Genomic DNA, 16,787 nt, shown 5'->3' with positions numbered 1-16,787 from the left:
TTTTATCTCACGCATTTCAGCCAAACAGAATATTCAAACAGACCATGGTATAATGAAAAATATCAGACCAAGTGGTGTTTGTTTTAAAGAAATATAGCACAAGCACTACTTTTAAGCAAAAATTTCACAAAAAGAAGTTTGTTTTAATTTGTATGTTTTTTTTTTTTATATTTTAAATGATAATACAATATATATATGCGTTTAACATGAAGACAAAAGTAACTGGACAATTTCTGGTTGTCAAACATTTGTGGAATGTGTCCATAGTTAATGGGATGAACTTGAACCTGTGGTTAGCATGCTAGATAGGACAACTGTGGGAACTTGAGGGGAACTGACCTCATGCATTCACTTAAAATCACCTCAGGTGATTAAAGTCATTGCAAAATAGGCTCAGAAAAGAGAAATTAGAAGAAAAAGTCTGCATAATATGTTTCCAGATGCCACATGGTTTGATATTTTGTTGTCTAATGGAATGAAATACAGACATTATTATGTGTGTTGTGAATTGAGTGTTCAAATATTTGATACGTTTTTGTAACCTGATACATATGCTAATTTCAAGTGGGTTCTTCTTCCCAGACACCAACAAAACAAAATAATTTAATTTATCAGACAAAATAGAATAATCAATATCATTGCCACTAGAACTGATATGAGATGAGGTTTACTTACTTTCATGAGATTTTACAGTTAAAACTGAGGGGAGATATATTGGAGATGTACAGAAAATAAGTAGTGTAAATGTACACAGTATGAATTTCCTGCGTACCTTCACCAATAACATGTAGGACATTTATGTGTGTTAAGAATTAAATTAAACTGTCTGCATGTCTACACCATTATATGTAATTTTGGTTAATGATTTAGCTGTGCTGGACCACAATTATAAGAAGGATAAATGACTATGACTATGATAAATATCTACTATTAATATATAATACAACGGCTCATTGTATCCGCTCACCATTTATATGTAAGGAATTAGCTTAGAGTATTCTCATGTCTATTGAAAATAATATCACAAATATGTTTAGGCATGGTTCGATCTTCTGAGCACAGATCTTTTAAATAATTCAAGTGACAAGATTATCAAAATATACCACAGTAAAAGTTTCTTTGAATACAAACAAGACTTATTGCTAATCTAAACGCATAGACAAACAGATTTGTGAGTAAACTGTAACAGAAGGTGAATGAAGTAATCTTTACAGTCTATATAGATCAGAGGTGCCCAAACTAGGGCCAGCGGGCCAAAGTTAGCCCATGATGATATTTGATTTGGCCCACCTTGCCATAGATGACAAGAGGGAAAAAATATTGAATTCATGCAGCTCTTCATTTTTTATTAATATTTTTGTTTTATATATATATATATATATATATATATATATCCGCGACCCTGTACACAGGATAAGCAGTTGACGATGGATGGATGGATGGATATATATATATAAAATAAATGTTTCCCTGATGGAGTGAACGAGACGTTTTGTCGAAGCAGCGACATTAGGGGTCTTTCTTGAGTGCCGAATATAACTCTGATCTATGAAAAAAGGTCAATGAGAAGTTGGCGGACAGAATTTGCATGTCCCGCCCCCAGACATGTGGGTATAAAGGCGGGGAAATGCGTTTTTTTCATTAAGGATTTTTCTGTGGAGCTGGAAATGGTCCGGCCACAACAGTGGCTCGGCTCAGCGACGTGGCCGGGAGGACACAATGTCTCGTTCCCTCCATCAGTGACTGCTCACTTTGACGTTGTGTCGAAGAAGCGACACTTGGGGTCCAATTTAAATCATGCCATGCCCTGAGCCGTGTTTGTGTACTGCTGACACAGGAGTGGGCAGGTACTTGACTTGCCAAAATGACCAGCTGTATCAGACTGCACGTACCCTTCTCCAATGCCCCATAAAGTCGTCGGAACCCTTATAGTTACCCTAGACAGGGGAACAAGACGACACTTGCCAACCTGGTAACGGGCCGAGCCTAGCCGGTTCTCTTTTCTCTCTATGTTTCTCGCATAGAACAAAACGGCTGGTGCCTTACACGCATCGTGGGAAGGGGGTCTTACCCAGTTTCCTTTTCTTTCCGGTTGGAAAAGAGCCTGCAGAGACCACACCCACCCAGAGAGGGGGAGGTAAAAGTGGTGAAATACACCACATGTGCTTTTAGGTCACATGTGGGAAGTGGCGCGGTGGTTGATCCCGCCTCTTCGGAGGCAGGAGTTGCTACAGACACGGTGACCGGGGGGCTGCGGGAACTGCCCAAGGGAGATGCGGGTCCACTCGTAAGGAGACTGTACTGCGGAAAATACACACAGGCGGAATGTACACGTAGGAGCCCTAACCTGTGGAGCCCCTATTCCAGTACAAGGTAGATTTGAGTACCCGCAGTGGATTGGGTCGGCAAAGTCCTCCACTGAATTGTGGACTCACAGGGCTGGGGGGTGGGGTAATCAAGGGAGCTGAGTGAGTGGGCTCTCCTGGGAGAAAAAGCACATGGTATTACCTCAGCCAAAGGAAAGGGCGCTAGGTGCAAGCGATTCACCCGTTCAATCCGTCAGTGTGTTACCGAGTTCTACCGGCTCGGACCTGAGAAAACACGGGATGAGACTGACTCTACCATGAGATTGTAGAATCTCGCAAAGGTATTAGGTGTTGCCAAACCTGCTGTTCTGCATATGTCTGCCAGGGAGATGCTTCTGGCCAGTGCCCATGAGGACGCTCCTTGTTGAGGGACACCTGCTGCAAGGGGACTCCTGCCCGCAGAAAGCAGAGGTCTGTCCAGGGTTTGAAGGTTTGGCGGGGGTGACCATCAAACTGTGCGTGCCGACGGGGCCATGCTCTTCTCGGGACTCGAGTCTGTAGCCAATGCTGAAGCGGTCTCATATGCATCAACCCCAGCGGCGCGACCATCGTGGAGGATGCCAAATGGCCCAGGAGCTTCTGGAAAAGTTTTAAAGGGACCGTTGTGCCTAGCCTGAAGGAGGCGAGGCATTTCAGCACTGACTGCGTGCACTCATTGGTGAGGCGCGCTGACTTTGAGACTGATGTAGGGCCTCATGAATTCAGATACAAGACAAAGGCAGGCCTAACACAGTCGTAAAGCCTGACTGAGGCCCACAAAAACAAAGTCATAAATCTTACTGATAAAAACCGCACCAAAATCAAACAAAGGGAGTACAAAACAGACTACAAATCCCAAGAAGCCTTGCTCACTTTACAACTGTGTGAAATTCCAAAGGATCGAACTCTCAACTCCTATTGGATGAGGCACTCAACAGAACGCACCTCAACAATGATGTCATCAGGAGTAGAAATACCGTGAAAATTGTTCTGTACTTTGCTTCCAGTGACTTCGCTCGCCGTGCATAGACGCAGTCATCACTGCTCTCAGGTGTTGCCTCGCTGCAAATGGAAGTAACGTGCAACTTGAAACTGCGGCCATACAATCTCCATCTCGCTGGACGAGTTGATATTACATTGTGTTCCAACGAACACTTTAACGGATCCGAAGGAAACCGGTGAGCAATCCGCATCTTCATCCGTTTGCCTGCAGAAGTGAAGAAAGAAGGATCCCCTTTCCTCTTCAGTCAAGTTAACGTCGCTGATTACTCCGCTAGCCGTCGAGAATCAGCAGCCGCCCGCCGACAGAGCGAGATAACAGCCTCCCGTCATTACTCAAGCCTCGAGGAACCGAGTCAGAGTCAAACGACGGATGAACACACGTTCTACATGCACCCTCAAGCAATACAAGTAAGAGGTTATGTCTGGGCAGAGATAGGATATTTAGGTGTGTTATTCTTGTGGATCAAGTTTATTGTTTGTACAGTTTATTTATTGCTATTAATACTCAAGGTATTAATGTAACCGGCACACTGCGTTTATCCATAACAGTTGCCTTCTCTCCCATCTAGAGGAAAAGGGGTGTGACTCGCAGCTCACTGCATACACAACCATCGGCTCCGAAGAAAATTTCTGAATGAAACAGACGCATTTTCCCGCCTTTATACCCTTATGTCCGGGGGCGAGACATGCAAATTCTGTCCGCCAAATTCTCATTGGTCTTTTTGCATAGATCAGAGGTATATTCGGCACTCAAGAGACACAACGTCAAAGTGAGCGACAGATGGGGAACTATAGCTTATTTGAAAAGTAGAGAGTAGAAGTGATTACAATATTTTATGTATATGTGTGAAGGTACAATGACCTTTAAATAAGTGCTAAAGGTTTGCTACATTGGCCATCTCAGGTGCCACCACAAAATCTGAACAATGACTGGCCAGCTCCAAATAGGAGGTGGGCCTTTAATACCGCTAGATAGAACCAAGTTGGTTTAAAATGGAGCGGGAACTGAAGCAGTGTCAAGAAATGAGAGGTAATTAGGTGGACTCGTGGAACAGTGCGTACAGTCATCCGAAAGCTTGTAGTGGACTTCAGGAGGAAAGACAGAGAACACAGCCCCATCACCATTAATAGAGCACCGTTGGAGAGAGTCAGGAGCTTCAAGTTCCTCGGTGTCCACATCACTGAGGAACTCACATGGTCCATCCACACTGAGGCTATTGTGAAGAAGGCTCACCAGCGCCTCTTCTTACTGAGACAGCTGAGGAAGTTTGGAATGAACCACCACATCCTCATACTGCATCATGGCTGCATCACTCCCTGGCACGGCAATAACACCGCCCACAACCGCAAAGACCTGCAAAGACCAGGTGGTGCGAACTGCCAGAAACATCATCGGGGGTGAGATTCCCTCCCTCCAGGACATCTATAACAGGCGGTGTGTGAAAAAAGCTTGGATGATCATCAGAGACTCCAGCCACCCGAGTCATGGGCTGCTCTCACTGCTACCATCAGGCAGGCGGTATCACAGCATCAGGCAGGCGGTATCGCAGCATCAGGACCCGCACCAGCTGACTACATGACAGTTTCTTCCCCCAAGCAATCAGACTTCTGAACACTTGATCTCTCATGATCAATATACACCAGCACTGTACTTTATTAATCTATTATCTCACACTTGACTGTCATAATTATATTATCCACAATAGAACTACAGCATATATATATTATATATTCTTTTTATTTTTAATTTTTTATTGTAGGTGCACTCTATATTGTGTGTATTGTTTACTGTACATTGTATATTGTGTTGTGTAATTATGTCTACATTTGATATGTAAATTGTGTTGTGTAAATATGTTGTTTATTGTAATTAGTATATGTCTCGTCACTGTCATGACTGCTATGTTGCTCGGAACTGCACACAAGACTTTCACCTACTGTTGCACTTGTTTATATAGTCGTGTGACAATAAAAGTGATTTGATTTGATTTGATTTTGAAATTAAATATGGCTTGAACGCACAATATAGGTTGTGCAGCATTTCATATCTGTGCGAACGAGACCATGAAGTGGGCTTGATAAAGTAAAGTGAGGGAGCATTTTAGGATAAACAACGGTTCCATTCACTCCAAACAATGCATTATGACAAGCACTATAAGTGAACAGACCAGTACTCTCAAAAATCCCTTTTCTGCCCTGCCATCTAGACAAAAACAGTAAAGCAGTAAACTAATTCTTCATATTTCATCTTTTTATTCTGAATAAAACCCATTTTGGATTATGTATAACATCTGTATGCATCATACTGTAATTTGTTTGTCAAATGTGAGGATATCTCGTTTACTTGCAACTATCTGTATAAAATCAGATAGCTTAAAGTTTTTTTTTATAACCATAAGATACAATGCGATATTTCGTAAAGTTCTAAATAATATTTTGGAGTCAACAAAATTAATTGGCCTCTCAATTTTTTAATTAGCAGAAATTTGCTTTTTTTAGTCATGTTAATGTAGCTTTTATTTCCTTTCATAATGTAATCCATTCAGCCTAGTCCATCTTTTAAGAAAAGAAGCAAAAGTACAATTCAAATTTTTTATATCAAAACAGGAAAACAGTTTTAATGTCAAATAAAAGTAAGAAGGTTCAATGCATTAACTACGCAAAAACATTTTACAGCATTGTTTAATGAAATAATCCTATTACATTTGGCAGTCCCAATAAATGGTAATACTGAGTGAAATCCAGGACAATGTGTAGGTCTATGATAATTCTTTGTCACAAAACAATATTCTACTTGATAGAAGTACGTCATGCCATTGTATCATCATCCAAAACTCTGAAAAACTGCAGAGAACTACTGTGTGTTCACTATGAGGAGATGCTCTGTTCTTAAAGAGACAGTAACCATGTTTTAAGAGACACTTACATTTAGTCATTTAGCACACATTTTATCCAAAGTGACTCACAAATGAGAAGGAGACACAACATAAATAAAAATTATATTGAATTAAATTATGTGCATTGTGCAAGTATAGGACACTTGATGGAGTTCTGTGTGTTCTGTGCATTGCTAATATTTAATTTTAAAATAATACAGTTTGATATATGCAACGTTTACTTTTGGCCCACTGCCCTCAATCGAGTTTGATGTTTGTCCCTTTATAGGAAAAAGTTTAGGCATCTTTGCTGTAGACAATGTCTTGAGAGCCACTGATACTTCATTTTTGTTTACCTAGATTTGCAATCCGGTTACTCAAATTATATTAAAGAGACACCAGCACTTTCAGCAAAGTTGGAGATGTACTTGTGTTTCCTTGCATTGATTTGGTTCTTTGGCTCTTAGTAGCAAGTCCTGTTAGATCAACCGATGCTCTGGACCTCTGTTAAGATCATGGACGTCGGATAGTTCTTTGTCTTTCGCATTGATGGATGGGTGATGGGATGACCAGGCGAGGCTTTGAAGCAAGGCCTCCAGCAATGGAAGCTCGTGACTCCCCATCATGTGTGTGAGTCATAGCGCAGAAAAGAGGAAAGCTTCCTTGGAACTTTGCATTTCGAGCCTTCCTGGACTCTACATTATCTGGATCCTGGGTGTAGAAGGGCTAAGAGTGAAGAGTGCGAAGAGAGGAGAAGAGCATAAGAATATGAAGAGAGTGTTCTTCCTTGGTGTGGAGGCTTTGTACTATTGTGGTTGGCCGCACCTCATTGGTATCTTGAGCCAATCAGAAGTGTCTTTTGCAGGGTCACATGGTCATTTCTGTCCCTCCTTTTGAAGGTGATTGATGAGCCTTTGTATGTGAAGACTCCCGTTTCTCGCTCAAAAAGTGCACGTTTTAATCATACATTTTACATATCTCGGATACAACTGAATATATAAAAAGATAATTGACATAAACATTCCTGAAATGCAGAAAGACTCTCAACGATAGGTGAACATGATGTGTTTTATCATGTATGGTTACCATTCTAGTAATATGACATGAATAAGACAAAATTAAAGATTATAATCATCAATTCATCAGTTAGCAAAGTGATTACATGTCATAACAACATCATTTTCAGAATGATCTTTCAAGGCTAAGTATTGTGTACATTTTGGTACAAAAATTTGCATATTAGAGGGTTAAGTCAGCAAAGTATGGTGACTTTGTGTGAAATGTTCATTTATTAAGATAAGATGTCTTAGTATTAGAATTGTGTTGTCTATTGCAAACATGAGGGTCTCATAATGGAGTCTGCTTTAGCTCTGTGTCTTGGTAATGAGTGTTTAGTATTTCACAGGATATGTCTCATTTTATAAGTGTTTGTGTGTTACTAAATTAATGAAACAAAGGGACTTCTTTTAGATTTCTGGCTTGGGGGTTTCTTCAGAAGTCTTTAAGTCATGTGATGACCATTAATGTTCAGGGCATTCTTGATTTACAACCTGGATGAGGAGGAATTTTGGTGTGTCCACAGAACTCTCTTTGTTCTCAAGAGGGTTGACACTCAACAGAGCAGATTTTAATGGACTCTTTTCAGGCCTCTGTGGCTTAGTTAATAACTTGGAAGGAAAACATCAGTTTACATCCTGGATTCTAATAATTTTGCATAAAAATCCTTAATTCTTCTGCCCATTAGATCCTACAGGGATGTTTATTTTTCATTTGGAAGTGATAAGCGAGAGAACACTATATAAATAGACAAGTTATTTTGCGTAAACCTAAAAAGCGATCGAGGAATGACCAATTTCTGCATGTAAAACAAATTGTGACAATACAGACAAAATTAATTTGACTGTCATTTCCTTGAAATTACCTTCTATGAATTTTTAAACAATACGTGCTTATTTTTTTTATACATTTTTATGTTAACATTTTTGATGATTATTATAATTTCTATACAATTATTATATTTCATAACCAGATAAAGCTGAATTTGTAGTCTACATTAACTGTGGAATATGTTGTCATTTCTCCAGGTTTTCCAGATATTAATATCTACATGAAACAGAATTTTAATTTGTCTGTGCATGTATAACAACATTATTCTGGAGGCAAGAGGTGCCAACCAAAATGTGAAATGTCAAGCACACATTCTGCAATTATTAATAATAAATACAAATTAACACTGTCGTGCACAGAACGGGGGCTTCAGGGGCACAAGACCCCGTCCCTTTCGTTCACAAATGTAAAGATGATCTTCACAAATGTAAATGTCTTTAAGGTGTCTTTTGTGTGGTGCTTTCAGGGTTTGATGCCAATGAGAAACACAAAATTCCATGTCAATACAGCAAAGCATCACTGAGATACAGCCACTGATGTTTTTTGGCATCTTGCCATCTAATTTGTTGAAGTGCTGTTCAAGAACCGTTTAATCTATCAAAAAGCTTTTGATAATTTTTTGTTACGAATGTCCCTAGATGACACATGACACATTTCGAGCGAATTGGACTTATGGCTTAGGAGGTGTTTGAAAAGAATGTTTTCAATTAAATTCAAAATGGCATACAGGAAATAAGGCTAGTTGTGGCACATTGAGTATCAGTGTACTCAGCATGACCCAAGGCATCTTAAGACAGCAGTCACAGAAATATAGGTACAACTATTAAAAGACACCAATACCATGAACATTAGATATGTTTTTTTTTTTTACCAATTATGTTCAGATTTACTTTATACATCAATAATTACATTAGTGTGTTTCTGCATGATTAATGTGTTGCTTAAAGTGCAAGCAAAAAGTATTATAAAAAATAAAAGCATGAAAAAGTAGCACATCATTTCTGTGCTCAACCGTCGCACAATACAAAAATAAAAAAATAGTCTGTTTTGATAAATAGTCATAGATGACAAATAAATTGAAAAATAAGGGTTAGTTAAAATAAAAATTAGTTAGTTCATGTACAGTGAGTGACATGCTGCACTGTACACGCGTGTGTCTCGTGTGTTTCATGTGGGGTTTTGTGAAACAGAGAAATGAGCTGCGTATCATCTGAAGATTCATCTGCTGTCTTCCACTGGCTGTTCACGGGTGTGAGCCGAGCCACGTGACACAAAAGATATGATAAATGTCTCTCAGATGGCTGAAGGCATATTCATTGTTCTCTTACAAAGTCATTCATTTTTATCTGTAGGTCAATTTAATATTTAAACCACCTCAGCTGTAAGTTTTAAAGTTAATCCATAACTGAGATTTAAATAAGAATTTAAAGTATTGGAGGTAATTCAGACTTACTGTGAAATTTTAATCAGGAACAAAATTATGATTTAAATGTAACCCTGAACATAGTTTAAAGTTTAGTGCAACAGAATTATCAGATAAACCCTCATTTAATATAAATTTAAGATTAATCCTGGTTGGTGCAACCCACACTTAGTCTACTTTAAATATTCTTTGAAAACTCTTTGAATGATTGATAGTCATCTGGTTCCCTATGGCGGACAAACAGTACAACAGCCTTTTCAGCTTATTACCTTAAATACAATTGATTCATTGAGTATTTATTATGTTAAAGCCATGCAAATTGATGACATTTTGCATGTTACCTCAAAATGTTCTTGTTTGCATGAATATTAAGTTTTGTTAAGTTTAAAAATAGTGCTCACAAGACATGAGTCAATTAGTGACAACAGGCCACATGCAAAAACATATTGGATAATATCTTCTGAACAATTTGACATATCAAAATTAATTTGATTACATTTTGTCAGGAATGTCTGTAGATAAAGTATACAAAATGTCATGCAAATCGGGCAAACAGCCTAAGACGAGTTCGAAAAAGTAGGTTTTTCAATAAAATCTAAATGTAATCAAAGATGGATTCACAGAAATACAAAAAAAAAAATAATACTCTCTATATATAGATATATATTTCCCCTTGTGTCGCTCTCTCCACATTGTGTCAGAGAAGCGACACTAGGTTGAGAGCCAATATATACCTCTGTTCTATGAAAAAAGGCCAATGAGAAGTTGGCAGACGGTATTTGCATATCCCGCCCCCGGACATACGGGTATTTAAGCGGGATAAGATTAAATACCCGATGTGAAAAAGGGAGAGGGGTACTTACAATTTGGTTGAGTAACCACCAGACGCAAAGTTGTATGATTGTTCACAACAAAACCTGAGGCTCAGTGTACAGACCATCATTCACCCACCTGCTAAGGCTGCTGTTACTGTGAACACAATACAATAAATACCTCCACAATATGCGATCTAGAAAATGTAAATACCAGACATACCTGAAAGCAACCTCCGCCGCAAACTCGCCACAACGCGCACGCCACCAGCGCCGCTCTATTAAAAATGGTAAATCAGCATTTTTAGCCTCGAGATGTTCACATCATTAAACAGTGAGCAACACCTAAACCTACCTGAATGGAAACAACACGGAAATGCCAGGAAGTGAGGAAGCCAGACTCACCAGGACATGTATGCACCCGTCAAAATAAGGGTCCTTAAATGGTATGGTAGCTCCCACCTCATTGGGCTGCCAAAACCATACTCCAACCAGGCCAATAGGATGGTAAAATCACTTATCCTGCCACAATAAGGAGGAATTTTCCTAATAGATGAAAAATTTATGGAGTATATAAACCTTTATGGAGCATTTACTTTTTTTTCGGAATACAGTCTTAATCAGTTAATTACCTTAATTGCTGATGTGGCCAACTTTAAAAGTCAGATAGATGGACTCAGACGTTAAAAGACTAAAGGTCAGGAATTTAACATGGCACTCAGATTTAGGCTATAAATAAATACATGAGAATCAAGTGTGAATCATGTGATATGTTAGCATAGACATATGAAGAAGGGAAAAGTATATATGATATTGTATCTTAGTTACTGTTGCGCTTGACAAGCTCCAGACGCACACAGTTAACAGAGACTGCAAACAGAGTCGAGACCACACCCATCTGATCTGAAATTACATTGTGTGCATAATCATTCATAAGGGTTTACACTTTAAAAATATTGGCTGCACAGATTCATAAATTCTGCTTTATCCTTGTGCTTTTTGGCTTTTTGGAAAATCGTTCATACAAATAGGTTTTATATAATGTGGATGAATCCGTTATTCGTTATGAAGTCATTATTCATGCCTTTCCTAATAAGGTATTCGGGCACATCCCTAGTAAAAATGTATTGTTCATTGTTAGTTCATGATATCTAATGCATTAACTAATGTTAACAAATCGAACATTATTGTTACAGTTTTTATTTTATTATTTTAAAATGTATATAATTAGTTCTCCTCAATCTTTACAAATCAAAACAGTTAAATATATCTGGATTTACAACATAAGTAATCTTTTTTTAATAATTTCTTGGTTTAAAACATGAATAGACACAGAAAGGTGCAAAGGAAATTGACACTGACATTCACATGGCCAACCAACACTGTGGCGATTAATTTGAAATTAAAATGCTGTTGAATTATTGACAGTGATATTCCTGAAATCCAAACTAATTCTCTGCTTCTTTTCCCAATAGGATGGACCTGAGGCTGGACAGACGGTGAAGGTAGGGTTTTAATAAGCAGTCCCTATGAATTTATTATGAGGCTCCTGTGACACTTATCATGTATTAAATAATAATTGTATTTCATTTACTGTCCTAAACCCTTTGAGTATGTGCATGTGTCTGGTTTAAATGCTTTGTCCATATTTTGTGGATATGGACAGTGGCTTGCTTTAACACAGCTGTCTGCACATTTAGAAAGTTCTTTCTAAATCTTTAGAAACAGATTTATGACCAAAGATGTGCTCACAGCCACGGATGAAGTGGACAAGTGAGATAATCTTATGAGTTTCCTTTTTTTGAATTTGTGCTTTTCATATATTAAGAAAGAAAATAGGGTCACTTTCTCAGGTTGGAGGTAGAAGCCTATGGAACTAAACAAATCACAATAATGTTTCTTTCACCACACAGCGTGACCAGCTCAGCCTGTGTTTTTGAGTGATTTTTTTGGTCTTTCTGCTTTTTCTGTACCTCTTTGAGCTAATTATCTTACGAATACATCAGTTGCATTGTATTTCATGTGTGAAGTCATATTTAATTGCATTTGTAATGGCATATTATTTATTTATGTATGGCAGCTTTCATAAGAGCAGCCACTTAAAAAAAATAATGAACTATCAATTTATTATTTAAAATTTTTTTTTTTAATTTACTAGATTTACATTTGTATTTTTGAATTAATAAGTTGTTATTGATTACTTAATTTATTTTTTACATGGCATTGGTCCTATGTACACATTTCCTTTATTACAAAACCTAGAGAACTACATACAGAGGTAGTTATTTAAGTAGGCTTGGGATTGTTGCCGTTTTCATGTATCAATAATCGGAAGATTTCCCCGACGATTATCGATATATATCATGATTTTTTTCCAGATATAAAAGGGCTGCTCATTACACAATAATATTAGTCTTTTCAAACATATTTCTCAACACAACTTTGGTAAAGTTTGAGAAGCCAGTCTAATTAACATAGGTCGTGCACCGGATGTGTCTGGCGGATGATATGGCGTGCTCTAAAATCCGAGTTAGAGAACAAGAACAAGTTTTTTCTATGAAGGTATGTATCAAAGCATAAAGATTATTTACTCTAGTAATTACAGTCATTTACTGTGTATAGGTATCTTTCAGAGAACCTACACAATGTATTTTCAGTTTCAAGAATGCCTTTTTGTGGTTTGACAGCTTGAATGAAAGACCTGTTCATTGATACATACAGGGAAATTGCATAATAAACATCATAATTTCTAATTGTTCAGTTTGCACAGTTTCATACACTAACCTGAAAACTCATCAAAGTCACTTTGTTCTATCTTGAAGAAGTACAAAAACCTTTGTAACTTTGGACTGCCATCAGCTCGTAATGTGCACGTGAAACTGTGCCTTGTCCTTACCGTGACCATCTTGAGTAAATCCTATGTCACCCCTTGTGGTCTCCCAAAGCTATTACGTCAGACTACATTGAATGGAATGCAATTAGCAGTGAATTGAAAGCACACAAATTAGGCTTCTAATTTAAGTGTTGACTGATGTTAATATCGATGCCTTAAAAATGTATCGATACAATAACATGCTTTTGGAGGAGGTCCCTGTCCGTGAGATCTTCAACTCACACCTCCGGCGGAGCTTTTCAGGCATCCCTGCGGAGGTTGGGGACATTGAACCGGAGTGGGCAATGTTCAAAGCTTCCATTGCCGAAGCCGCGGTGGAGAGCTGCGGCCTCAAGGTTTTAGGTGCCGCAAGGGGTGGTAACCCTCGAACACCGTGGTGGACACTGGTGGTCAGGGAAGCCGTCCGACTGAAGAAAGAGGCCTTCCGGGATTTGTTGTCCCGGAGGTCTCCGGAGGCAGTTGCAAGGTACCGAAGGGCCCGAAGTGCTGCGGCCTCGGCCGTGAGGGAGGCAAAGCAGTGGGTGTGGGAAAAGTTCGGAGAAGCCATGGAGAAGGACTTTCGGTCCGCACCAAAGTGCTTCTGGAAAACCGTCCGCCACCTTAGGAGGGGAAACGGGGAACCATTCAAGCTGTATACAGCAAAGATGGGACGCTGTTGACCTCAACCGAGGAGGTTATTGGGCGGTGGAAGGAACACTTTGAAGAACTCCTAAATCCCAACACGCCCTCTATGGTAGAGGCAGAGCCGGAGGATGATGGGGGATCAGATTCTATTTCCCTGGGGAGGTCACTGAGGTAGTCAAACAACTCCGCAGTGGCAAAGCCCCGGGAATTGATGAGATCCGACCAGAAATGCTGAAAGCTCTGGATGTGGAGGGGGTGTCATGGATGACACGCCTCTTCAACATTGCGTGGAAATCTGGGACAGTACCTAAGGAGTGGCAGAACGGGGTGGTGGTTCCCTCTTCAAAAGGGGGATCAGAGAGTGTGTGCCAACTACAGGGGTATCACACTTCTCAGCCTCCCTGGTAAAGTTTACTCCAAGGTGCTGGAGAGGAGGGTTCGGCCGATTGTCGAACCTCAGATTGAAGAGGAACAATGCGGTTTTCGTCCTGGTCGTGGAACGACGGACCAGATCTTTACTCTCGCAAGGATCCTGGAGGGGGCCTGGGAGTATGCCCATCCGGTCTACATGTGTTTTGTGGATCTGGAGAAGGCGTATGACCGGGTCCCCCGGGAGAGACTGTGGGAGGTGCTGCGGGAGTACGGGGTGGGGGGTCCCTTCTTAGGGCGATCCAATCCCTGTACGTCCAAAGCGAGGGCTGTGTCCGGGTCCTCGGCACAAAGTCGAGTTCATTCCATGTGGGGGTTGGTCTCCGCCAAGGCTGCGCTTTGTCACCAATCCTGTTTGTGATATTCATGGACAGGATATCGAGGCGTAGTCGGGGTGGGGAAGGTGTGCGGTTCGGTGGGCTGGGGATCTCATCGCTGCTTTTTGCAGATGATGTTGTCTTCATGTCATCATCGGTCCGTGACCTTCAGCTCTCACTGGATTGCTTGGCAGTCGAGTGTGAAGCAGCTGGGATGAGGATTAGCACCTCTAAATCTGAGGCCATGGTTCTCAGCAGGAAACCGATGGAGTGCGTACTCCAGGTAGGGAATGAGGTTTTGCCCCAAGTGAAGGAGTTCAAGTACCTCGGGGTCTTGTTCACGAGTGAGGGGACAATGGAGCGGGAGGTTGGCCGGAGAATCGGGGCAGCAGGGGCGGTATTGCACTCGCTCTATCGCACCGTTGTCACGAAAAGAGAGCTGAGCCGAAAGGCAAAGCTCTCGATCTACCGGTCAATTTTCGTTCCTACCCTCACCTATGGTCATGAAGGTTGGGTCATGACCCGAAAGAACTAGGTCGCGAGTACAAGCGGCCGAAATGGGCTTCCTCAGAAGGGTGGCGGGCTTCTCCCTTAGAGATAGGGTGAGGAGCTCAGTCTTCCGTGAGGTGCTCGGAGTAGAGCCGCTGCTCCTTTGCGTTGAAAGGAGTCAGTTGAGGTGGTTTGGGCATCTGGTAAGGATGCCCCCTGGCCGCCTCCCTAGGGAGGTGTTCCAGGCACGTCCAGCTGGGAGGAGGCCTCGGGGAAGACCCAGGACTAGGTGGAGAGATTACATCTCCACACTGGCCTGGGAACACCTCGGGGTCGCCCAGTCAGAGCTGGTTAATGTGGCTCGGGATAGGGAAGTTTGGGGCCCCCTGCTGGAGCAGCTGCCCCCGCGACCCGACTTCGGATAAGCGGTTGAAGATGGATGGATGGATGGATGGACAATAACATGCTGATGAATAATCAATATTTTATGACATTTATAATTTTAAGGCATCATAGGTGTACTCCCATAAAGTTCCAAAAAGTAACATTCCATTGAAGTAAATTATTCTCAACTGGTAGAGCATGGCACTAGCAATGCCAAGATCATGGGTTCGATTCCCAGGGAACACACAAGCTGTATACGTTGAATGCCCTGTGAGTAGCTTTGGATAAAAGCATCTGCCAAATGCATAAATGTAAATGACTGTCTAAAAAGAGCATTGCGAATCAGTCACTTAATTTATGAGGTTCCGTGATAGTCAGAATGCTGCCTTAGAAGGCAGCTGCCTATGTAAGCAGTAGGCAGCAAGGCAACTCACCAGGTTTAGATCTAGAGATATTGACATGAAAACAGCATAAACTCTCTCCCCTGTAATTTTGTTCAATTGTTTATTTGTTTTATAACAACATTTTCGGAATTCACTTAAGGCGCTACCAGAAATGGCTATTCATTTTTGTGTTATTATGGAGGTTTAAAGAGGTCTTAAAATAAATACAATAAGTAACATGTTTTTCTCAGTTGGAGCTCCAGCCCTTGAGAAAATGAAAGAGCGGTTAAAATGTCTCCTAATTAACAAGCACATTTAAGTCAGTATCTTGATGTTTCTCCAATAAGCATCCATATAAAAGCAGAGGCACTGATATCCTAGCAGTTTATTTGATGTTTGAGAGATCATGTCAGGTTTTGTGGAATGTGAGGCCATTCTTATCACTGTTTTGCTATGTGCACACATTACAGACTGAAAATTTAAGGTTAAGGTTTTGTTATTGATTATTATTGATATATATATATATATAATATATAAACACAATACATCTTGATATATATCTAACACAATTAGGCAAATACATACAGATATATCAATAAAATATTTTAGGTATCTGTACTTTATATTTACAGAAAGGTTAAAGAGCAGCATTCTGCTAGATCTTCTCACTTACCTAACATTCATCAGTGGCAAATTGACTTGACTGGAGTCAGTCATTATATTGGCTTACTCAGGGTCACCAAAATCATCAGCATGAGTTTGTGTAAATAGAACTGGCTACTTACTGGGAACCTTGACACTTGCTCTGAGTATACATTCCCTCAGAATAAAAAAGTTGATATTACACTGCAGCATTATTCATTTTTAGAGTAAATCCAGTCAATCAGGATTCAAAGCTCAGGGGCTTTTTGATCTTCAAATAC

At 40.2% G+C, this 16,787-nt stretch overlaps 1 protein-coding gene across 1 annotated transcript in view; it reads left to right on the top strand.

Annotated features, from left to right (window-relative positions):
• Positions 1-16,787, top strand: part of fhit (fragile histidine triad diadenosine triphosphatase) — a 411,185-nt gene that overhangs the window by 301,332 nt on the left and 93,066 nt on the right. Inside the window, exon 5 of the mRNA XM_052100889.1 lies at positions 11,821-11,850. Within this exon, the coding sequence (XP_051956849.1) occupies positions 11,821-11,850 (30 nt within the window). The remainder of the gene's footprint in view (positions 1-11,820; positions 11,851-16,787) is intronic.

Source organism: Xyrauchen texanus, chromosome 32, assembly GCF_025860055.1.
Source record: "Xyrauchen texanus isolate HMW12.3.18 chromosome 32, RBS_HiC_50CHRs, whole genome shotgun sequence".
NCBI lineage: Eukaryota > Metazoa > Chordata > Actinopteri > Cypriniformes > Catostomidae > Xyrauchen > Xyrauchen texanus.
This window is presented reverse-complemented; position numbering and strand designations above follow the sequence as displayed.